The 25,615-nt window shown below is 37.9% G+C and overlaps 1 protein-coding gene across 2 annotated transcripts in view; it reads right to left on the bottom strand.

Annotated features, from left to right (window-relative positions):
- The window catches only part of PDLIM5 (PDZ and LIM domain 5), a 215,966-nt gene that overhangs the window by 65,879 nt on the left and 124,472 nt on the right, over positions 1-25,615 (bottom strand). The window contains exons 6-8 of one of the 2 annotated variants that reach the window (XM_079919693.1): positions 24,898-25,070; positions 24,497-24,533; positions 228-344 (exon numbers count right to left, since the gene is read on the bottom strand). In XM_079919693.1, coding sequence (XP_079775819.1) covers positions 228-344; positions 24,497-24,533; positions 24,898-25,070 — 327 coding nt within the window. The remainder of the gene's footprint in view (positions 1-227; positions 345-24,496; positions 24,534-24,897; positions 25,071-25,615) is intronic. The other variant, XM_079919692.1, reaches the window with a different exon arrangement.

Genomic DNA, 25,615 nt, shown 5'->3' on the forward strand with positions numbered 1-25,615 from the left:
AAAGGCACAGATTTCCTGACACTAAAACTTAGAATCTAAACAAAAAATTAAAAATGTAAAAGCGGTGTAAAGCAGTGTTCCAAAGCTGAGGCCAAGCTTTGTCTATATATTAGTGATGTCAGTTCTGTAATCTATGATCCCTTTTTCCTTTTTAGTCAAACAGTTTTAGTATTTTAATTTCACCACCAGCATTAAAATTTAGACATACCAAGAGGAAAAAACTCTACCTAGGATATGTAGTTACTTTAGAAAGTGTGGCTACTTGGCTACCAACATGTAAAACCTGAGGAGTTGCAGGTGGGTGAGGTCCACTCTCAGGTAGATCTTCCAGAGAACTGTCAAACCTGAGTTTTCAGAAGTAAAATAAAGGCAGAGGAAATATTAATGAAAAGTATAGACATTTATCATGTATACTACCTTAAAAGTACATTGGTTCATTGTACAATGTACAAAAATCTAGTACATTGCTAGATTCTTTTTTAACTTCATATCTGCGTAAGATTAAAACTAATACCAAACACCCTCACCATCACCAAATATGGGCTGTTTTTCCCCCTAATTTTTTAACATGGCGACTTTCTTGTGATGAAAGATCATGCTTACAGGGGAAGAAAGGTGGATGGGAATTTCCATCACTGACTATGTATTTTGCATGCTTCAGGGAAACTTAGGCTCCAAGAAATTAATTACATTGCCCAATATCATATACCTAGTAAGACTCAGATGGAATTTAAAGCAAGTCTATCTGTACAATTTCCACTACGTTATGCTTTCCAGCATCTTGTGGGGCTGAATAGTGCAATACACAGAAGCAACTAGGAATTCCCCTCAAGTCAGATGATGTATTTGCAGATCTGATATTATATGGATATTGTTTATCTTGATGTAAGTATTTTATCTAGTCACACAACAAATGTTTACATGCAATTGTGTTGTTTGAATATTATTCACTTTGTTCTTCTGATGTCTCTACCAGTTTTTGTTTTGAATGCCAGAATTAAATTTTAGAACTATTACCAGGTAAAGAAAAGATGAAAAATTCAGCGTTAGGTCTGAAAGAAGAAAGCACCAAGTATAACACTTTTGGAAGAAAAAAATAAACAGGAAAAACACAAAACTACCCATTATTTTTTAAAAAGCCTATGGATAAAAAAATAGAATGGGTCAGTCATGTCATTTTCAAATGGAAAATGTAACACTAAGATAAAGAAATAGAAAAGAAGGGGTTATATTCCCATTTTTTATTTAGCGTTGGTCATACCTTTACCAGAGTGTTGAAAACCATGTAGACAACTTAAGAAAAATGTCAAGGTAGAAGTAAAACATCATTTAAGAGGCAGAGTAAAAAAAGTTAAACAAATAAGAAATATAAGTACTATAACAGGGGTCAGCAAACTGTGGCTCTCAGGTCAGCCTGCTTCCTATCTGTGTATGGCCTGGGAACTAAAAATGGCTTTCATATTTTTAAGTGTTTTTTTTTTAATTAATTAATTTAATTTATTTTTTATTTTTGGCTGCATTGGGTCTTTGTTGCTGTGCGTGGGCTTTCTCTAGTTGTGGAGAGCGGGAGCTACTCTTTGTTGCGGTGTGCGGGCTTCTCACTGTGGTGGCTTCTCTTGTTGAGGAGCACGGGCTCTAGGCACGTGGGCTTCAGTAGTTGTGGCTCGTGGGCTTCAGCAGTTGTGGCATGTGGGCTCTAGAGCGCAGGCTCAGTAGTTGTGGCGCACGGGCTTAGTTGCTCCGCGGCATGTGGGATCTCCCCAGACCAGGGATCTAACCCGTGTCCCCTGCACTGGCAGGCAGATTCTTAACCACTGCGCCACCAGGGAAGTTCCTTAAGTGGTTTTAAAGAAATAAAAAGAATATTTCACGACACATAAAAATCTGTATTAAATTGAAATTTCAGCATCCATAAATAAATTTTATAGAACAGAGCCAGGTTTGTTCACTTACATATGTCTCGGCTACTTTCATAAAACATGGAGAGTTGGGTAGTTCCAACAGACCATATGACCCACAAAATTTATTATATTTACTATCTGGCTTTTTTACAGGAAAAGTTTGCTGCCTCCTGTCATACAGAATAATGTTTCCATACAGCTACCAGAGTGAACTTTTAACACACAAATCTGATCCTGTCTGGTTCTTAGATACTTCCAGCACTGCTCTAAGGACAGCTGTGATCCTGGGCTCCCTACTCGCCAGCCTTTCTTATGGAGCTTTCTCTTTGGCTTGCTCCAGTCCAACTGGTCTTCCATCTCTTCTTAAACAGGCCAAACTTCTTCTCACCTCAAGGCCTCTGTGGAGTCTATTCTCACTTTCTATACCCACCTCTCTGCCACACCTTTACTATGCTAATTCTTAAGTATCCTTCTGGCCTCAGCTTAAATATCACCTCCTCAGGGAGGCTTCCCTGATTCCCCACCTTAAGGTTGCCCACGTCATACACTTTCATACTACCCTGTACTTTTTCTTCACAGAATTTGTTATTATTACAATTATACAATTTGTGTGCTTATTTGTTTGAATCTGGACTCCCTCGCTAGAGTAGAAGCCCCCGAGGTCAGGGACAGTTATGTTCACTGGTATAACAAAGTGCTTACCACACAGTAAACAACAAGTATTTGGTGAATAAATGCATGAAAGAAACTTACTGTTTTCAAATACAGACTCACTCACGATACCCACGTATTTCTCAGAACATATTTGTACCTTCTAGAGACTGCTTCCCAATTCAGGTGAAACAGGTATTACTGCTTAAGAATTGATATGAGATCAACCTCAAAGAAGTGACTAGAACTCCAAAAATACCTTTTAAAATGTCCTTTAAAATATAAAGAAGTATCAGTATCTTGGAAAAAAGAAAATAGTTATAAAGAATTATCAATACCTATATAATAATATATAATGAGGACAGGTAAGAAAAAAGAGTGAATTGGAGAATTTGAGTTTTCCAACACCTCCACAAACTAGGTGGATTGGAAAAGTGAATGCCACTTGAGAATAAAGTTCATATAATTCATGAGATACCTTTGAAAGCCAGATCTCCAAGTTTCCAAACAAATGCACTTGGGAGGTTTCCCATGTGTTACACACACACTGATTACCTATTCCTTTGCTTAGCCAATACTAGACTTAAGAAAATCTAAAATTACCTCATTTAATATGGAACAGACATCAATATCTATTCTCATTGTCATTCCTTAATATTTATTCTTTTTAGGGTTGGAAGAAGCTCTGATTAATAGCACCTCTACAGCAGCCAGACTTTCTGCTTTGTCTATTACTTGAGTTTCCATTTCTCACCAGAGAGAGGTATGAAGACTTCCCAGATATATCGGGAGAGTTGGGCTTGCAGCCTTTTGGCCTGCTTTTCTCAGGAAAAATGAACAAAAAGCTACCTGTGCATTATCTCTCTCTGCAGTTGTGCCTTTCTTGGCATTTCTCCGCACTGAGTCTTTGTACGCTTTTCCGTGGGGAAATCGGGGACCCATGTTAGCTATCTGCCCAGGCAAAGCAGGCGTGAGGCTGCCCACCTTATTAACTTACCAACCTGACCATCCTGCAGGACCAGCGTGAGGAACTCTCTATCCACCAGTCCTGACAACTGTCAAAGAGCAACATCCTTATGCTGTGGACTCTAGCTCCTCCCTTTTTCTCAGGGGCCTCAATTAATCAATCTCTGTTTCTCTCACTTTTTCCAGTTCCCCACTGCAGGCTTTATAGAAAGCATCCCCATTCAAAAGTGCTCTTAAAACAACAACAACAACAAAAGTACCTTCAGCTTCTATTTTCCAACTCACCTTAACATTCAAACTCTGTGAAATAACCATTTACTCACGTAGTCTCCATTTCCTCACCTGCCTGCCCCTCTTCCACTGCCTCACTGGGGCTCACTCCCCAACCCCTAGAAAGCCATATCCTTGCTGAGGTCACAAGTGACCTCTCTGGGGCTAAATTCAATTGACAATTTGCATTCCTCATTTTCTTTTTATTGTGGTAAAAAACACAACATAAAATTTATCATCTTAGCTATAACGAAAAACAATCTGAAAAAGAATATGTACAACTGAATCACTTTGTTGTACACCTGAGACTTGAATACAACATTGTAAATCAACTATAATTCAATTTAAAAAAACTTACCATCTTCACCAATTTTAAAGGTACAGTTCAGTAGTGTTAAGTATAGTCACTGTTGTGAAACAGATCTCCAGAACTTTTTCATCTTGCAAATCTGAAACTCTATACCCATTAAATAACAACTCCCCTTCCTTCCTTCCCCCAGCTCCTGGTAACCACCATTCTGCTTTCTGTTTCTATGAATCTGACCACTGTAGATACCTCACACAGGTGGAAACATACTGTTTCGTCTTCTGGGGTTCATTCCTCATTTCACTTAGTCTCAACATAGGACCCAACTGACAACGCCTTCTCTTCTTCCGTCTTCTGTGCTCTGACCCTATCTCTACACTTGCCTATTTCTAGTACTATTTCACTGGCTATTCCTGGTGGCAGGATGGTAAAACGCAGCATCAGTAATAGAATTTCAAAATGTTAATTTGGCTCATCCATATTTTGATGGAATGACATCCAACCTACGTAAGGATAAATTCTTCCCAAGGGCTAATCTTGAGAAAGAATGCAGAAACTTTCCTTTGCACTATGAAAACTTCAAGTCTCCAGCTACAAATTTCAGTGCTTTGTCACTTTCCACAGCAATGTCACAAAATAATCAAAGAAAGGGACTTATTGCATCCCTACATGGCAGGTTTTCAATAAGAGAAATTCAGGTATCTTAAAATATGTATTTTATAGCAGGTAAAGGAGGAAAATGACAACAGGTTGTTGTTGGTATTTTCACTCTTCCACAAAGCAAACATTCACGGAATAATACTGCTAAGCAGAAAGTGGGATATACCAGGATCGTGGTTGTATTTTGTGCTTTTGGGGTTCACTGGTATAGCAAAGCTATTTATTTTAGCCAAGGAAACTGCTTGCCGTCAGGGAAAATGGGTATCTTCCACTGGCTTCCTGACAATAAATATGGCGAGTGTGTTCACTTGTAACTACAATCTCCCCTTTGGAAAATTAAAAAAACTAAACCTCAGTGGGAAATTTCTGATGCTCTTAATCACAAGCTAAATTTACTAATTAACTCCGACAGCCTTTGTTTCTTTAGCAGCCTAAAAACATTATTTGAGCCTGCTAATTCTACAGGTATTATAAATGGCATCTTGAAGAGAATATAAAAATCAGCAAGTAGGCGCCTCCTTCATTTGCACATGGAGGGGACGAGGGGACTAAGTGTCAGAGGTTAAAAGAAGATTATGAAGTAAATAATAATATCACCTCAATAAATAAAATGAGGTTTATTTTTTGTGAGAGCAAAAGAAAAGGACTGGCTCAGAGAAACTTCTCTTGGAGCTTTCTAATTTACCGATGCAAAGAAAAGAGGGAAACCTAAAGGGAGATCCTGAAGGAACTGGAACTTATTTGTTAGGCGGAAAGAATTTGCTCTTTGTCGTTATACCCCATTTTCTTCAGCGCCTTTCAAACTCCGCCTTAGCTTTCACGCATTTCTCTGCTCTTGCCTTCCCGTAATGGATCTTACGTTATTAAATGTCCAGTCTTAATATGATGTGAACTCTTTAGTTATCTATACTATTCCTTGATCTCTTCAGAGAAAATGTAGTATGGGGTCTAAAGATATGATAGGTAAAGAATGAGCATATATTTATACTATGTCTATAAACAATACCAATAAACTATAATGATTTTAAGGTGTAACACCAACTTAAAAATCACTTGTAACAATCCCCTGATAAAAGTATGAGTCCCTCAGTAACAGCAGCGTCCTTACCACTAACCTTAGCTCCTCTCGCTGTGCATCATCAGTTTCATCACTGGATCATTCCTATTAGTGATTTCAGTGATTTCTACTAGTTAGGAATAGCTTCTTCTATGGGGCAAAAATCTGCCATTTGCTAGTAGTAATGTAATCTTAACATTACAAAAAGAATTAATATATGATAAAAGTATTTCTCCAAATTCAGATTAAAAGAATGTATTATTCAACAGTGTTCAGTCAATCTGTTACCAATTTGAAAATATAAATAAATCTGTCTGAATGCCTAGTGTTCAACAGCCACCATTGTGAGTCCTTGGAGAAGCCACGTGTCTTGAGAAAGCTGCCACAGCACCCCATGCGCAGCGAGAATGTCCTTCCAACGTTAGACAACAAAAGTCAAGGGCCACATGCTCTCTGGCTAAATGTTCTGGATCACACGTGCTGAGCTCTCCCATTCAGTCACTCATTGCGTCCACTCATTCATTCAACAACAAAATATTTGAAGTCCCACTTTACGCCAGGCATATTGCCCACCTGAAGCTCCTCTCATGAAGCTTACAGTCTGGTGTCCACTTCCCTCTAACAGACCACGAGGATCAGTCCCATCATACTTTCCATCCCTGTCTACCTGCCACAACCAGAAGTACAGACCCCTTGAGTCGCCCATCACCTCCTGAACTCATTTCTTTACTGTTTTGTGTATCTCCTAATCTGATCCATTTTCCATCCCTCTCAGCCCTCACAAACCCTCTACACCACTCTATACCTTCCTTGTAGTTCCTTCAAACAGAAGTCCCTTTTCTTTCACACTGCATATGTTTATAAACCTGGAGATAGATGTCCTTCTCATTACTGTTTCTGACACCCTCAATCATCTTTGATCCTGCAAAATGCCAAGTCCTTGGAGGCCTGTGTCACCAGACGACACCACTGACTCTGCACCCAGTCACTGTCTTGTCTCGACCTCGCCCACCGTTTGCTTGAGCCCCCGGCTCACTGTCTTCCTCTTTACCCCAGTCCAACAATCTTTCTTGATGACTTCAATGTTCTCATGCTGAATCACTGAAGGACGCGACTGCTGAATTCTCTGACTTCTTCACTTCAAGGATAATCCCTCTACAGTTAAGTCTTAGGCCTGGAATACACTAGCCACGCACTCCAACATTCAAAACCTCTGCTTTTTCATCAACAAGTATAACATGTCTAAAATCTGGATTTTAAGCCCCTTTTTTCCTAACTCACTCTCTCCTCTACCTCTTGATGCCCTTAGCTTTTTTACTGTACTGAAGTGACTCATCAATTTCACTGACTCTTACCAACCGAATTAATTCTTACCAAACTCACTGACTCAGCAATTTTCCATTATCCATCACCAATCTCCCCCACCCACGATTCCTACACTCCTGTTAGTTCTTCCTCTAAAATATAAACCCGTCCAATTCTCTGCATCTCTATTAGGAACTTCATGGCCTAAGCCACTACCAACTCTTGCCTGAAATAAGAAAATACACAGAACTAGCCTCCTGCTTTCATTATTTCTCCCTTAAAATCAAGTTTCCATAGTATTCAGAGTGATCTTTTAAAACCATACATCAGATGTTACTTCCATGATTAAAATCCTATATCTGGCTTCCTATTTAACTGAGGTAAGAATCTAAACCCCTTAACACGACCTACAAGGCAATAAGTGATCTGCCCCCTGACTACTTCTTCACTCAATTTGCCTGTCACTCTCCACTGCCATCTATGAGGCCTGAGACTGAGGGAGAATGTTTGTGGAAGAAGACACAGCTGTGGATTCAGGTCAAGGAACTAGCTCATATTATCAGCGAAAAACAGGCACTCATATAACTGCCTCTGACCCAAAGACAGCTTCAATGTCCCATGACGTTCCAGTTGATTTTCTTGGGATTATCTATGCAATTGTCAGAGGTCAATGCCACCGATAAAACACAATATGCCACGTTAACGTTTACTAGCACAGAACAGAACTATGACTTGTCTTATAATTTTAGAGGCCATATGACATGACAAACTCATATTGGGTTCATTTTCTTCTAAAAGCCCTAGTTTTTCAAGTATTTGTTAACCGTATCCCAACCCCACCCCTGCATATGTCCCAGAAGAGCAAATGATGTGATCCAAACTGCACATAAACCATATGAAATTTCTTTCATTTACTTTAAACTAGATTTGGTCCATTTTCCTACACGCCCAATATATTTTTGAAGGAGGATCTGGTTATGAAACATGAATGATATACCTCCCTGCTTCATGTCACCCACAAATTTAGGCAGTAAGCCGTAGAGGTCCTCATCCAAGGCGCTGATTCATCTTTAAACAACAGCCTTTGGTTAAAACTCCTTCAATCTGTTATGAATCTAAAAACTTGATAATCATTAGCCTCATTTTATTATTAAATTAAATGGGATCTGAAAAGTTTTTCTTTGATAATCTGTTAAAATTAACATTTCCTCCAATCTATCCAAAATGTGTTAGTTGGGTGATTTGTTTCTTGAGAACTTAATTCTCGGTCTTGGCAATCCTGCCCTCCTTTTCTCAGTGCTCACTAGCTGGCTTTTAAGAATGCCTTCTAGACTTTTTTTCAGGTGACCTCAAGTTCAAACTAGTTTATAGTTTAGAAGCTGACCTTTTTTCTTTTTGAAAATCAGCACTATATTTCCTGTTCCCAGTCTTCTACTTACCCATTCTCCAGACTTAAAAAAAGAAAAATTGTGTTACTTCACAAATCTCATCTGTAAGTTCTCTAAATACTTACGCTATAAATCATTGAGAAAAAGAGACTCCAGGGAGCTCATTAAGAACAACTTTCTACCTGGGGCTTCAATTTCCTCCAGAAGGTAAATAAACCTAAACTTCTTCGGTATTTATCTCTGGGTTTGAGTGACTTTTGTTTGCTTGTTATGATCTTTCAACAACCAGCGTTTATTATTTTAATAATCCTTGACATACCTTTTTTTTTTAAACTTTTTTTTATCTCTTTAATTAACGTTGCCAGGTTGTTTTCATCTTTTACACTTAAATGACTGTTATGTGTACGTATATTTTCTGAACATGCATGTGGTACTGCTTCAATATCCCTGCTAGTATCACTGCTAAGAGATTTGCTGATTTTAACAAGAGATATTTGATTCCATTGCTGTAAGCAAAGGATAAGTTTGAGTACACCAAGTTTGTTTAAAAGTTTCACTTCTTTGTATTAAAACCTCATGTTCACCCATTATCTAAACAGTGATATACAACTGCCTGAAGCCATTAGAATCTTTCAGAAATTTATCCTCAAATATTTTTCCTATCCATGAATTACGAGGATATTTATGAGCATATTGGGATACATAAAGTATGTGAAAAGATAAAATACATAGGTACCACTAACTCAAAAATTGATGAGGTGTTATCCTAGCTTTAACATATTCTTCTGTTCAAAGAAATGAATACAGACTCTTCAGAAGTAATTGATTAGGTGAACCTGGGAGATGAACGCCTATATCTAAGTTGGACAAAGAAGCAGCACTCAATGTACAACTGTTAATAGATATAAAAATAGAGAAATATAAAAGAGAAAACATGGACAATTGAGACCGCTTTTAAGATTAATGTAACTTGAAAATAGAGTTCTTTAATTTGACTAAGAAGAAAATTAGGACGTCTAGATGTCCATACCTGTCATATGCTTTATGCTACACTATGTAATATACTATTTCAATTTCCTTTTATAAAATCATACCATCATAATAAACACACCTTCACATAAAGGTAGAAAAACTTGGGCTTCTGAAATTTTCAACATGACTGAAATACGTAAAACTGAACAGTGGGAAAAGATAGAAAATTAAGCCTTCCACCATGGGGAAGACTGTCTATTATCATTACCCCTAATTAATCATTTTAAGCTGTAATTTCTTTTGAATTAAAAAAGTAAGCTGCAGGAGGTATCTGCAATATTGAGTATTAGTTAAGAAAATAAGTTCCTTTTTTTCTCGTTTAATTCAATAAAGTAATTTTGCTGTTAAATGTACCTCTCTAAAGGTGAAGAGAAAAGAATTTATTCAAACAGCATCATAAGAGAAGCACTGCTGGCCTGATAAAACTTCCAAAGAACTCAGTGCATATTCTGGACTATGAAAGTCAATTTTTGCTTATTATGAATATTGATTTTTATGAAAAAAACTTCATAAATGCTAGTCTTCCCAGTTTAATTTGGGAAAAGTACCCAAGTAATTCCATAATTAAACAGAGAATTAAACAATTTGTGTGTGAAAATACAGAGTAGATAGGAACTATGTTTCTCGCTTCAATCATTTTATAAGTACTTTTCCCACAAGAAATTCAACTGTAGTAATTACTAATGTTCAATAGATGGCGACCTTTACATTATAGTTACCAAACCAGTATTAGCCTAGGACAGTGTAATCCAACAGTAGAAAATGAAAGGAGATAAATTACAAATACCATATTTTGCAACAGACAATAATTATTGTTTGGTTATATACCCATTTTTTTGAACCTGTGGTCTTTTTTCCAGGTTGGTGAAATGCTTTGCAGGAATCCATATGATAATATAGGCTAAGTGATTCTATCTAGCTGTAAATGTTTTATTTTTACTTTTTAAAATTAGACTATGCTGTGAAAGCCTTGGTATTCTGTGTTGGGGGGCAAATCTGACTGTTAATTCCTACCTCATGAAGATATGTGAGAATATGAGCCTAGGGAATGATTCCTGATTTCTCTGCATAGCTTACAGAGGAGAGCTTTAGGTAATTTACTCAAATGACATGTGTCCTAATAAGGATAGGCAACACGAGTCCAGTATATTTGTGAAACAGCAATAATGAAGACATGGCAGGTCAGCAAACTGTGTTTCTTCATTCATCTATTTTATGTGGATCCTGTGACTATCTGTGAACAAGCTAAAATGTTTAAAACCTTGCTGTAAAAAGAGTGTTTGGAAGCACTTACGTAGGTTCTGCTTTCTAAACTTTCAATGAATGTACAAAGGCAATAAGATTCTGTTCAAGAAGCAACTTAACATCTGTACCGATGGCCTTCAGCTGCAAATCGCATGGACATTAGTTAGTGCCAGTGGACAGCCTAGAAGAGGATAGTTTTTTTCTATAACTGCTTCAGTTTTGGGTAATGTAACTTGTGACTGGAGTTTGTACTGTTTTCCAACTAAAGGGAGAGGCAGTCACTCCTCCCTTGAGGATTATATTTGAAGTCTTTGAAAACTGGGAAAGCACATCATACATTATAATTCTTAATCATAATATGTGAAAAATCAGAACCCACCATTCCTTGAACGAGAGAAAAGAAAGACTAATAAAAGTATGTTTTCATCATGATAATTTTAGGCATCTTTTTGCTAAACTAAAATGCTGCTTTATATATTTATATAAGCCTATACAGGCATAAAAAATTTGAAACTGCCTATTAGATAAATATTGTACTATACAAAATAGAAACTGAGAAAATAGTGAGCTCAAGAAAATCACACTTTAACTTAAAATAAATTGTATGGTGCTTGGCACAATGATATATTTTAGGTATATATGCTTTTAAAAGACTTATTTTTAAATGAAATTTTCTCTGGCATCCCATAATTCTCTATATGGTAGGCCACGTATTACTATTAGCTTTCAGTACTAATATCTAACTAATAATATGCCAGCTGTTTCTTTTTTTCTTAAGATTTTTAGAAATTTGGTGTAATGTCTGAAACATTTATATTAACATATTTCCATAGAAATAACCCAAAGAAAGTTTAGTATTATTTGTTTGTTTGTTTGTTTTTCTATACTGCAGGTTCTTAATAGTCATCAGGTTTTGTTTTGTTTTTTGGTGGTACGCGGGCCTCTCACTGTTGTGGCCTCTCCCATTGCGGAGCACAGGTTCCAGACGCGCAGGCTCAGCCACCACGCGTGGCTCATGAGCCCAGCCGCTCCGCAGCATGTGGGATCTTCCCGGACCGGGACACGAACCTGTATTCCCTGCAGCAGCAGACGGACTCTCAACCACTGCGCCACCAGGGAAGCCCTAGTCATCAGTTTTATACACATCAGTGTATACGTGTCAATCCCAATCGTCCAATACAGCACACCACCATTCCCACCCCACTGCACTTTTCCCCCCTTGGTGTCCATACGTTTGTTCTCTACATCTGTGTCTCAACTTCTGCCCTGCAAACCAGTTCATCTGCACCATTTTTCTAGGTTCCACATACATGCGTTAATATATTTGTTTTTCTCTTTCTGACTTACTTCACTCTGTATGACAGTCTCTAGATCCATCCACGTCTCAACAAATGACTCAATTTCGTTCCTTTTTATGGCTGAGTAACATTCCATTGTATATATGTACCACACCTTCTTTATCCATTTGCCTGGCGATGGGCATTTAGCTTGCTTCCATGACCTGGCTATTGTAAATAGTGCTGCAATGAACATTGGGGTGCATGTGTCTTTTTGAATTATGGTTTTCTCTGGGTATATGCCCAGTAGTGGGATTGCTGGATCATATGGTAATTCTATTTTCAGTTTTTTAAGGAACCTCCATACTGTTCTCCAAAGTGGCTGTATCAATTTACATTCCCACCAACAGTGCAAGAGGGTTCCCTTTTCTCCACACCCTCTCCAGCATTTGTTCTTTGTAGATTTTCTGATGATGCCCATTCTAACTGGTGAGAGGTGATACCTCACTGTAGTTTTGATTTGCATTTCTCTAAGAATTAGTTATGTTGGACACTTTTCATGTGCTTCTTGGCCATCTGTATGTCTTCTTTGGAGAAATGTCTATTTAGGTCTTCTGCCCATTTTGCATTGGGTTGTTTGTTTTTTTAAATATTGAGCTGCATGAGCTATTTATATATTTTGGAGATTAATCCTCTGTCCGTTGATTCATTTGCAAATATTTTCTCCCATTCTGAGGGCTGTCTTTTTGTCTTGGTTATTGTTTCCTTTGCTGTGCAAAAGCTTTGAAGTTTCATTAGGTCCCATTTATTTTTGGTTTTATTTCCATTACTCTAGGAGGTGGATCAAAAAAGATCTTGCTGTGATTTATGTCAAAGAGTGTTCTTCCTATATTTTCCTCTAAGAGTTTTATAGTGTCCAGTTGTCCATTTAGGTCTCTAATCCATTTTGAGTTTATTTTTGTGTATGGTGTTAGGGAGTGTTCTAATTTCATTCTTTTACATGTAGCTGTCCAGTTTTCCCAGCACCGCTTATTGAAGAGACTGTCTTTTCTCCATTGTATATCCTTGCTTCCTTTGTCATAGATTAGTTGACCATAGGTGCATGGGATTATCTCTGGGCTTTCTATCCTGTTCCATTGATCTATGTTTCTGTTTTTGTGCCAGTACCATATTGTCTTGATTACTGTAGCTTTGTAGTATAGTGTGAAGTCAGGGAGTCTGATTCCTCCAGCTCCGTTTTTTTCCCTCAAGACTGCTTTGGCTATTCGGGGTCTTTTGTGTCTCCATACAAGTTTTAAGATGATTTGTTCTAGTTCTGTAAAAAATGCCATTGGTAATTTGATAGGGATTACATTGAATCTGTAGATTGCTTTGGATAGTACAGTCATTTTCACAATATTGATTATTCCAATCCAAGAACATGGTATATCTCTCCATCTGTTTGTATCATCTTTAATTTCTTTCATCAGTGTCTTATTGTTTTCTGCATACAGGTCTTTTGTCTCCCTAGGTAGGTTTATTCCTAGGTATTTTATTCTTTTTGTTGCAATAGTAAATGGGAGGCTTTCCTTAATTTTTCTTTCAGATTTTTCATCATTAGTGTATAGGAATGAAAGAGATTACTATGCATTAATTTTGTATCCTGCAACTTTACCAAATTCATTGATTAGCTCTAGTAGTTTTCTGGTGGCATTTTTAGGATTCTCTATGTATAGTATCATGTCATTGGCAAACAGTGACAGTTTTACTTCTTCTTTTCCAATCTGTATTCCTTTTATTTCTTTATACTTCTCTGATTGCCGTGGCTAGGACTTCCAAAACTATGTTGAATAATAGTGGTGAGAGTGGACATCCTAGTCTCATTCTTGATCTTAGAGGAAATGCTTTCAGTTTTTCCCCATTGAGAACGATGTTTGCTGTGGATTTGTCATATATGGCCTTTATTATGTTGAGGTAGGTTCCCTCTATGCCCACTTTCTGGAGAGTTTTTAGTATAAATGGGTGTTGAATTTTGTCAAAAGCTTGTTCTGCATCTATTGAGATGATCATATGGTTTTTATTCTTCAATTTGTTAATATGGTGTATCACATTGAATGATTTGCGAATATTGAAGAATCCTTGCATCCCTGGGATAAATCCCACTGGATCATGGTGTATGATCCTTTTAAAGTGTTGTTGGATTCTGTTTGCTAGTATTTTGTTGAGGACTTTTGCATCTATGTTCATCAGTGATATTGGTCTGTAATTTTCTTTTTTGTAGTATCTTTGTCTGGTTTTGGTATCAGGGTGTTGGTGGCCTCACAGAATGAGTTTGGGAGTGTTCCTTTCTCTGCAATTTTCTGGAAGAGTTTTTTTCCTTTTTTTTTTTTGGCAGTACACAGGCCTCACACTGTTGTGGCCTCTCCCGTTGCGGAGCACAGGGTCCGGAAGCACAGGCTCCGCGGCCGTGGCTCACGGGCCCAGCCGCTCCACAGCATGTGGGATCTTCCCAGACCGGGGCACAAACCTGTGTCCCCTGCATCGGCAGGTGGACTCCCAACCACTGCACCACTAGGGAAGCCCTGGAAGAGTTTGAGAAGGATGGGTGTTAGCTCTTCTCTAAATATTTGTTAGAATTCACCTGTGAAGCCATCTGGTCCTGGACTTTTGTTTGTTGGAAGATGTTTAATCACAGTTTCAATTTCATTACTTGTGATTGGTCTGTTCATATTTTCTGTTTCTTCCTGATTCAGTCTTGGAAGCTTATACCTTTCTAAGAATTTGTCCATTTCTTCCAGGTTGTCCATTTTATTGGCATAGAGTTGCTTGTAGTAATCTCTTAGGATGCTTTGTATTTCTGAGGTGTCTGTTCTAATTTCTCCATTTTCATTTCTATTTTTATTGATTTGAGTCCTCTCCTTCTTTTTCTTGATGAGTCTGGCTAAAGGTTTATCAATTCTGATCATCTTCTCAAAGAACCAGCTTTTAGTTTTATTGATCTTTGCTATTGTTTTCTTTGTTTCTATTTCATTTATTTCTGACCTGATCTTTATGATTTCTTTCCTTCTGCTAACTTTGGGTTTTGTTTGTTCTTCTTTCTCTAGTTCCTTTAGGTGTAAGGTTAGATTGTTTGAGATTTTTCTTGTTTATTGAGGTAGGCTTGTATAGCAATAAACTTCCCTCTTAGAACTGCTTTTGCTGCATCCCACAGGTTTTGGATTGTTGTGTTTTCACTGTCATTTGTCTCTAGGTATTTTTTGATTTCCTCTTTGATTTCTTCAGTGATCTCTTGGTTATTTAGGAATGTATTGTTTAGCCTCCGTGTGTGTGTTTTTTACACTTTTTTCCCTATAATTCATTTCTAATCTCATAGCATTGTGGTCAGAAAAGATGCTTGATATGATTTCAATTTTCCTAAATTTACTGAGGCTTGATTTGTGACCCAAGATGTGATCTATCCTGGAGAATGTTCCTTGCGCCCTAGAGAAGAAAGTGTAATCTGCTGTTTTTGGATGGAATGTCCTATAAATATCAATTAAATCTATCTGGTCTATTGTGTCATTAAAGCTTGTGTTTCCTTATTAATTTTCTGTTTGGATGATCTGTCCATTGGTGTAAGTGATGTGTTAAAGTCCCCCACTATTGTTGTGTTACTGTAGATTTCCTCTTTTATAGCTGTTAGCAGTTGCCTTATGTATTGAGATGCTCCTATGTTGGGTGAATACATATTTATAACTGTTATCTCTTCTTTTTGGATTGATCCCTTGATCATTATGTAGTGTCCTTCTTTGTCTCTTGTAACATTCTCTATTTTAAAGTGTATTTTATCTGATACGAGTATTGCTACTCCAGCTTTCTTTTGATTTCCATTTGCATAGAATATCTTTTCCCATCCCCTCACTTTCAGTCTGAATGTGTCCCTAGGTCTGAAGGGGGTCTCCTGTAGACAGCATATATATGGATCTTGTTTTTGTATCCATTCAGCAAGCCTGCGTCTTTTGGTTGGAGCATTTAATCCATTCACGTTTAAGCTAATTATCGATATGTATGTTCCTATGACCATTTTCTTAATTCTTTTGGGTTTGTTTTTGTAGGTCCTTTTCTTCTCTTGTGTTTCCCACTTAGAGAAGTTCCTTTAGCATTTGTTGTACAGCTGGTTTGGTGGTGCTGAATTCTCTTAGCTTTTGCTTGTCTGTAAAGCTTTTGATTTCTCCATGAAATATGAATGAGATCCTTGCCAGGTAGAGTAATCTTGGTTGTAGGTTCTTCCCTTTTATCACTTTAAGTATATCATGCCATTCCCTTCTGACTTGTAGAGTTTCTGCTGAGAAATCAGCTGTTAACCTTATGGGAGTTCCTTTGTATGTTATTTTTCGGTTTTCCCTTGCTGCTTTCAGTAATTTTTCTTTTTCTTTAATTTTTGCCAATTTGATTGCTATGTGTCTCGCCGTGTTTCTCCTTGGGTTTATCCTGTACGGGACTCGCTGCGGTTCCTGGACTTGGGTGGCTGTTTCCTTTCCCATGTTAGGGAAGTTTTCGACTCTCATCTCTTCAAATATTTTCTCTGGTCCTTTCTCTCTCTCTTCTCCTTCTGGGACCCCTATAATGTGAATGTTGTTGCGTTTAATGTTGTCCCAGAGGTCTCTTAGGCTGTCTTCCTTTTTTTTTTTTTTTTTTTGCGGTATGCAGGCCTTTCACTGTTGTGGCCTCTCCCGTTGCGGAGCACAGGCTCTGGACGTGCAGGCTCAGCGGCCATGGCTCACGGGCCCAGCCGCTCCACGGCATGTGGGATCCTCCCAGACCGGGGCACAAACCCGTGTCCCCTGCATCGGCAGGTGGACTCTCAACCACTGCGCCACCAGGGAAGCCCCTGTCTTCAATTCTTTCCATTCTTTTTTCTTTATTTTGTTTCGCAGTAGTGAATTCCACCATTCTGTCTTCCAGGTCACTTATCCATTCTTCTACCTCAGTTATTCTGCTATTGATTCCTTCTCGTGTAGTTTTCATTTCAGTTGTTGTGTTGTTCATCTCTGTTTGTTTGTTCTTTAATTCTTCTAGATGTTTGTTAAACATTCTTGCATCTTCTCGATCTCTGCCTCCATTCTTTTTCCCAGGTCCTGGATCATCTTCACTCTCATTATTCTGAATTCTTTTTCTGGAAGGTTGCCTATCTCCACTTCATTTAGTTGTTTTTCTGGGGTTTTATCTTGTTCCTTCATCTGGTACATAGCCCTCTGCCTTTTCATCTTGTCTGTCTTTCTGTGAATGTGGTTTTTGTTCCACAGGCTGCAGGATTGTAGTTCTTCTTGCTTCTGCTCTCTGCTCTCTGGTGGATGACTCACCAGTTAAGAAGATTGTAGAATGGGTCTCATCAATGCTGGTAGGAAAATCCATCCAATCAGGCCAGGGGTTCTATCTTCTCTTGGATGGGTCAGCAGCTGTAACTTTCAGTGTTTTCATAGTCCAGCCAACTCCAAATGACTCTAAGCCTGAGGGTCTACAAGCTGCAGGAACAGCTGTTTCTTTTTAATCAATGTTTTAGATTAGACTCTTAACTTTAAATGTTTCCTTAGTAATGATAAAAATTTCTGTTGGTTGTTCCAATCACAGCACTAAGCATTTCATTTGCCTGTTTCTAAAATTAGTCAGGTATTGTCACCTCACAGGAGTCACTGAGCTATTCATGTCAAAACAGATCAAAAACACAAAGGAAGATGGATTAAGGAACAAACGTTCATTTAATTAAAAAAAAAATACCTTGCACGACTACTCAACAGATAATACCAAGGGAAAAGCATCAACTTTTGCCAGTTACATTGTCCAGAGCACAGTTCTCCTTTCAAGCAGCTTAGGTATGATTCTACTTTACCTTCAGTATAGATATTAATGCCTTGATATTTTTATGACCTTATGTTGACTTTTTATTAGATTAAAAGTTACATAGACCATATTGTAAACAATCTCCCTAAAATTTAACAATTAGGGAATTGGAGAAATATGCAATTATATACAGTTGGTACCATTAGTAAGTGCTAATTAGAACCAAATATGGGGGTGGGGGGTGGTGAAGACTACAACAACTTGTGTTAAAAAAGCTTATACTCTAGTTAAGTATACAGGACATGGAGACAAATACCTGTCACCAAATTAGAAGAGGATGCACCACAACAGAGGTAACAATGCTACTTTCAACTGGGTCTAAGTCAGTGACTCTACTGCAGAATAACTTTTTCTTAAATGCTCATCAGCCAAAATGAATATTAATACAGAACGGTAGCTGGTGTGTATTGTGGACTGAACTGTGTCCCTCCCCCAGATGCATGTTGAAGCCCTAACCCTTAATGCAATAGTATTTTTGAGACAGGGCTTATAAAGAGGTAATCAAGGTTAAATGAGGTCATAACAGTTGAGGCCCTAATCCAAAATGACTGGTGTCCTTGAAGGAGAGGAACAGACAGACACCAGAGCTCTTGGAGGAAAGGTCATGTGAGGACCCAGCGAGAATGTGGCCACCTGCAAGCCAGACAGGCCTCACCAGAAACCTACCCCTGCGAGCACCTCGGTCTTAGACGTCTAGCTTCTAGGGCTGGGAGAAAATAAATTTCTGTTGTTTAAGCCATCAAGTTTGGGTATCTTGTTATGGCAGCCTCAGCTGACTAATATAGAATATTTGTAATTTAAGAAGTAGTTCACTAGACATGAAGCTTACACTCCTAACACCCACCTTCAAACTGAATTTGTATATTTATATACAGCTGACCCTTGAAGAACACGGGTTTGAACTGCACTGGTCCACTCATACGTGGATTTTTTTCACTAAATGCGTACTATAGTATTACACAATCCATGCTTGGTTGAATCCACGCGTGTGGAACCACAGAGAGGGAGGGCCGACTATAAAGTTATATGTGGATTTTTGACTGTACGGGGGTTGGCGCCCCTAACCCCCACTGTGTTCAGGGGGCAACTGTATTTACATACGTAAATATTTATATTTTTATGGTATATTTACATATCTCTTTGTGTATAAATGTCTAGAAAGAAGTAGCATGCCTGTTAGAATGCCTTTTCCTCCCAATTTATATTACACGGAGACTCTGGTATTCAAGGAGCTCGTACTCTAGTTGGGAGATCTAGGACATGCAGACAAGTATCCACAGTACAAATTAGAAACGGAGGTGCCAGGGAGTGGTAAAAACGGCACAACTGCTACTTCAGAAGTGAGGCTCTTTCCGCCGTGGGGCTGGGGCTGGGGGCAGGGCTGGGGCTGGGGGCAGGGTTGGGGTAGGTGTTGGGGTGGGGTTGGGGGTGGGGTGCTGCGGGAAAGGATGTGCAGGCGACGGGCTCAGGAGGCAGCAGGGGAGCTGGGATGAGGGAGCATCTGCGCTTGGCCCGCATTCTCTGGGGCCCAGCACTGGCCGTTCGGGCAGATGACGCTCGATCCCATGGGATTACTCAGAGCACTGCAAGACGGCTGGTCCCCCTGGTCCCCCAGTAGCACCCTCCTGACCCTGTAAGATCTGTAATATCCCCTTACACATTTCCAAAGGCTGCTCAGCAGCAGCGTCTCCCACAGGAGAGAAGAACTAGAGGTAAACTTTTAAAGATGTGAAGGAAATGGCAGAGGTGCTCAAATAAAACATATTACATGACCCATTAAATGATTAACACGTGTGATTCTAAAAATGGCATATGGAAAATTACTGCTACAAAACTTATCCTGCCACTCACCAGTTCCAAGATCTTATCACATTTGTTCAGAGTTAATCTTAATTTTCTGTCTTGAAGCTTCTTCCTTCCTTCATTCATTCATTCATAGAGCCCTGATTATATTTGATTTCTTTCTTTTGTTTTGCCAGTACACTTGCTTTATTGCAAGGATAAAGAACAAAACCCTACAAACACCAAGGTAGGAAACAAAAGTTATTTATAATAGAAATACCTTTACCTACTCATTACTCCCAGGGTGCTTCTGATGTAAGGATGTAAAGGACAAACATCCTTTACTCGAGAGAAAGAAAAGTGTCTTTCTTTTGACTTCCATACACGTTTCAGGCTACCCTAAACTGATCTTTCACTTTAATAATGATCTCCCTAAATAGTGTCTGTGATCTGGTTTCAAAATGTAGGAGAAGGGATGAGAAGTGTCCCAGACGGAGAGAATGATGAGAAGGTGAAGACAAGGCCCACGCTGAAGAGAATGGATACAACTGAGGTCCAAACCAGGACCTAACAGAGCCAGCAAGGTCCTCCCCAGTCAGCCGGCCTGACAGCGACCAGGCTTCCTCTCCACCCTCCCCCCGACCCTCAGTTCACTGCATGTGGGCAGCTACTCACGGAGACTGCGGCCTTGGAGGAGGGGATGGGTGGCTGGAGCTGAGGTGACATGTGAAAACCGAGACAGGTTTTTATAGAGAAGACTAAATTGTCAAATTCATCACTAAATTATGAAGAGAGCACTGTATGTCACATTTCTACACATGAAAGTTTTGTTTTTGAGTGACTTCATGTGTGTTTAAGGGGCATTCTGTTCCCTACAAATATGTTACCAACATCTACTACATTTCTAGGACTTCAGTGGGTCTCAATGGGAAAAGCATTAAGTTGATCATTATGCCCAGGGCTGGCACTAACTAGGTGGGTATACTTTATTTAGCAAGTTGATAACCTCCCCGATTCTTCATTTTCTAATTTTACTTGAAGGTGGTTAGATATGATAATTAGACAACTTCCCATTTAAAATGCTGTGGATAGTACTGGGAACGTATATTATTTGCCTCTACACGTTAAGCGTTGTGTTTTTGGATAACGCTTCCCTTCACATGCCATATTTGGGCCACGCTGTCTTTTTGGTTCTGTGAACCCGCCATGCTCCTTTCCACTTCGGGATTCCCACGTTTGTTTCCTCTGCCTTGAGCACTCACCCCAAGCCATCACATGGTTGACCCCTTTTCCTCCCTCAGGTGATGGCATTAAGGTCATCTCCTCAGAAATCCACACAATCTAAGTAATCCCACTCTACCTAAGCCAAACTTCCTTTATATTAACTTATTTTATTATCTTGATAACACAATTATCTTAGATTATCTTGTTTATATATTGATATGCTATTCTTCTGAATCCCTAGCACACATCAGTCCCTGGAATTTAAGCATTCAGTAATTATTCATGTGAAAGAATGAATGCAGGCAACAAATGAATATTTACAATTTATAAGGTTTTAAATCCACATCAGCAGCACAACTACTGCAAAATTATTTGTCTTGGGAAACCAATTCATCCTATATTTCAGGAAAAAAAAATGAATAAAAGAAGGGACTGCTACTCTCTTTCTTAACACCACAGTTTTTATTAAACACTCTCGCTAAGACGTTTTTTACCTGAGTCTTCCTAAAGGGCATAATGATGTATAAAAGGAGTAGGTTTCTGTTTCCACAGATAATTGTTTTTCAAGTAGCAAAAAGACTGACTGTGTGGGAGACATTCTATCTTCCGGCTGGTAAAATATTACACGAAAAAAACTGTTGAGAATTCTGAAGAGTAACTTTCTAATTTTACATGAAAAACAAGCCTGTGATAAAGAAAGTCTGTATAAGAGAGACAAACAAAAACAAGCTATAAATTAGGTCACTAGACTTACAACAATATTTTTGCAAGAAGTTTTTATAAGTTTTGGCTAGCTTTTAAGCTTGGACTATAAGATGTCCCAGGAGGCTAAATGAGCACAGGAATTTCTCCTCTGACAGGGTCACATGGAATGTCCTTTGCGAGCCTGGCTGAACATTTACCCTCATGCTCAAATGTGGATCACTCCATTTACCTAAATCTATGCTTTCAGTAAGACATCAAGTATTTTATCTTTAATTAGGCAAGGCATTAAACTCCTATTTTCAACTGCACCTATTTCAAGTTATAGAGCTCTACATACATGCATATACATTCTCTTGTCTTTATTAAGGAAAAACTCTTTTATTTACCTAAAACGCTCTTTCTTTCTCTCAACTCTGAAGTTATTCTAGAAATTTGGTTCTTGGTGTAAAATACCATGTTTACTCTACCCAGACCATTTATTTTCATGAGAATTTGATTCTTCTTTCAAGAATCATCTTTTGAGATCAATGAAGAATTAAAGGGTATAGGAAAAGCTGGTGTAAGTAAATAGATTTTCTTACAGAGGCCAGAGACACAGTGGTAACTGGGATTGATGTCAGAAACATAAAATCATAAGAAGCATCTGAAAAAGTACTGATATAATTAAAAGAAAGACATCGTAATATATTATATAGTAAAAATGAACATAGATAAATCCTAGAATTATTTTAAAAAATGCATCTGGCAAGCCAAATTTTAAATAGTAATCACTAACTGAAATTAATGTTAGTTTCTCAAAATTATCAGGCAGTTTTCCTACTTTACAGTGACATTAAAATCAAGAAAACCTGGAAAAAAAAAAACGGAACCTTGAATGCAAGCAAAGATGCTTCAGTAATAATTTTCACACAAAGCCTCATTCTATGTTGTGCCCCAGTCTAACTGATCTTACCTGTTACTCACATAAGACGTTATGTAAAATAATGAAACAATGCAGGAAAAAAAATATGGATCTTTGTCATATTCCACACTCACATTTTAGCAACCTCACAAAATTAAAAACGTTGTCCAAATTAAATGTCAGGAGAATTATTTATTTTACCAAAGTGATAATGTACGTCTTGAAAGGCTTGTTACTAGCTTCAAGGAAACAGAAAACAACTACAAAGCTAAGTTAAAGGCAACTTTATTACAATACTTTTCCAAACTTCAAAATGCATTTATTATTGAATTTAATCTAATATATAATACATTATATTACAAGACAGAAAGCATTTCTGGTCAGATATTTAGCTTGCATGTAAAGCCCAATACAGAGCTTCCTTGGAACAGCAAAAACCATAATAGTTTGTATCACTAAGTAAAATATTTCTCTGATGTTGCATAAAGAATCATTCATATTGCAATTTATTTTATGTTCATTTCCCCTGATTTAGAAATAAAGCAAAGCTATCTTTTCTTCAACTTACTAGCTTATACCTAGAAGTTGTCTATATCCTAAACACATCCACCAGCTTAGAAATAATTGCTTTGGTAGAAAACAGGATTTTTAAAACTAATGAAACCAAACGAACACTATTATTTCCCCATTGCAAACAGGGGCAGAATTCTCTTCTTTCCTTTTTTGGGAGCCAAATCTGGGCCCTCCTGCTCTTCAGACAGTCACCCTCAATAGTTTCTGCTTTACAAAAATACCCAAATCTGTAATGAACTCTATTCTAACAAAGTCATTTCTCTTTTATCTTGCCTCCTCATATTTGCTTACTTAGAAGCGTTTACAGCCCACTTTGAACATCACGTAATAATGAACTTTACAATAAAGTAACCTTGGGAAATGCAGTAACATAAAGGAAGTATTTTCCAAATTAGACAAGGACATTATTTGCTCATCTACCTCTGCTTCAACCAACCAACCAGATTCCACTTACGAAAATAATTCCTTTTCCAAGGTTACTCCTATAATAACAATAAAAACAGATGTAAATCCACTGAATCAATCTGGCTCCTTACTTCGCTCTCTCGGTTTAACATTTGTGAGCTACCAACTAGCACAAAACGTGTTCATCCTCCTTGTTTTCACAATGGCAGGAAATGGTTTGAGAAGTATAGAAAAGATTCTATTTTGTCTTTCATAAGGCAAATTTAAAACGGATTTTGCTATGAAGTTGGAGGAAAAGAAAAAGGGAACGAAAAGGCATGTGCTGGCTGCTCTTGGGGCAAGGTTCATAAATCACTGTACGTTAAGAGCGCGTGCTGAAACTTCATGGTGCCAGTCACGTAATTTTGTGTATTTGGGACTAAAGACGTGAAGGGGTGTCTTTTCCCTGCGGAAATAAAAAGAAAAGAAAGAAGAAAAGAGAGTGATAGAAGAGTCACAAGAAAGAGAAAGAAAAGGTTTCTACACTTAGATCACCATGCAGAAAACGTGCCTTCCAAAAGCTTAATTTCACAGAGCTGTTTTGTTTAACAGAGAAGATTTCAAGGGTAGAGCATGTTTAGAAGTACAGAAATTAATCTCTAGAGCCCTCTTGGAAACGTCCATTTTTTTTTCCCCAAACAAAGCGACTGCAAGATAACACACGAACTCATTCACAAACATCTGTAGTGTTAGCGAAGCGTCCCCAGATATACCCTTCTGCCCACTCACTTCAATACTGAAGAAAACAAGCCACAGACAAAAAATCCAGACAGCATCAACTAATTTAAAAATCTGTAAGTTGTACATTTCAGTCCCACAAAAGGCACCAAAGTTAAGCTTAGCTCCTAGGTGCAAAGACAAAATGCCATACCATTCACTTGAAAAACCACAAATTGAGACCATTCATAAAAGGAAAGCATTCAATTTACCAAAAGAAAGGACAACTTACTTTGCCTTCTTTGTATTATCAGTTTCAGATTCTTTCACTGAAATAAAATAAGCAACATCCAATGTCAGTTTGCTTTTTTTTTAACTTTAAAATCACTTAAGCAATTACCTGTATCGATTAATACCAAATGGTCAAGTTACACAGAGCCGCTAAAAAAGTGCCTTATCACGTTGGCATTGGCTATATGCTATAGTCAGTACTATGACTACTACTACTGCTACACTTTTCAATATAACTCTCCTGAGCTGGTTGCTTATTTACAGTACCACTATGCATGGCATAATTTAAAAGCAAACTGTCTCAGGAAAATTACTGTTTTCCAATAACTGTCCATCAGTCTAAATGCCACTCTCTGTGGCAGAGAAATATTCATCCATTAGAATCCCTAGGTATTCACTTACTACGTTCAGTCCCAGTGATCTGGGCGAGGATTCGGAAAGAGCGAGACTGAGTCGTTCCAGTCCTTGGACGCCAGTCTTCAGTATCTTCAATCAGTCTCTTCTTACTGGCATCACTGTGAGTAGGTATGTGATAAAACTCTGTATAACGATCCATAATGTGTTTTCTTGGTGGGCTAGGGTTCAAAAGGAAAAAAAAGGATTAAAGTATTTATAATTATGTTAAGAACAAAATAACTTCTCCCATATTATTTATAACTTATACATTTAATCCTCAATGTTCCTTTTGTGTATTTTGCTTTTTCAAGTATACTCAGTAACAATTTTTCTTAAAAAAAGAAAGCATCCTTCTAAAATAGAATAGACTAGGTTATTTTTTTAAATTAGTCTTAAAAAAGGTACTTATATGCTAATATAAAATAATAGTATAGATGGCTATTCAACAGAAAGGTTACCGTTTGGGTAGGATTTTCCTTTTAATTGACAGAAGAAGGCAGCAGAAGAGAGATTTCAACATGAAGAAAAGAAAAAGAAAAGAATAAGAAAAGAAGGAAAATAACAAGAAATTGCAAAGTCCACAGTAATTAAAATCAAACAATTCAAAATTACTGGTATTGTTCATCTTATGGCTAACGAAGCAGATATGGACTACATCCACAACCACTGTTAAATACCCATATGCTGCTAAAATACGTTGGCTTTCACAAAATTAAATGATCAT

Source organism: Stenella coeruleoalba, assembly GCF_951394435.1.
Source record: "Stenella coeruleoalba genome assembly, chromosome: 4".
In the NCBI taxonomy this organism is placed as follows: domain Eukaryota; kingdom Metazoa; phylum Chordata; class Mammalia; order Artiodactyla; family Delphinidae; genus Stenella; species Stenella coeruleoalba.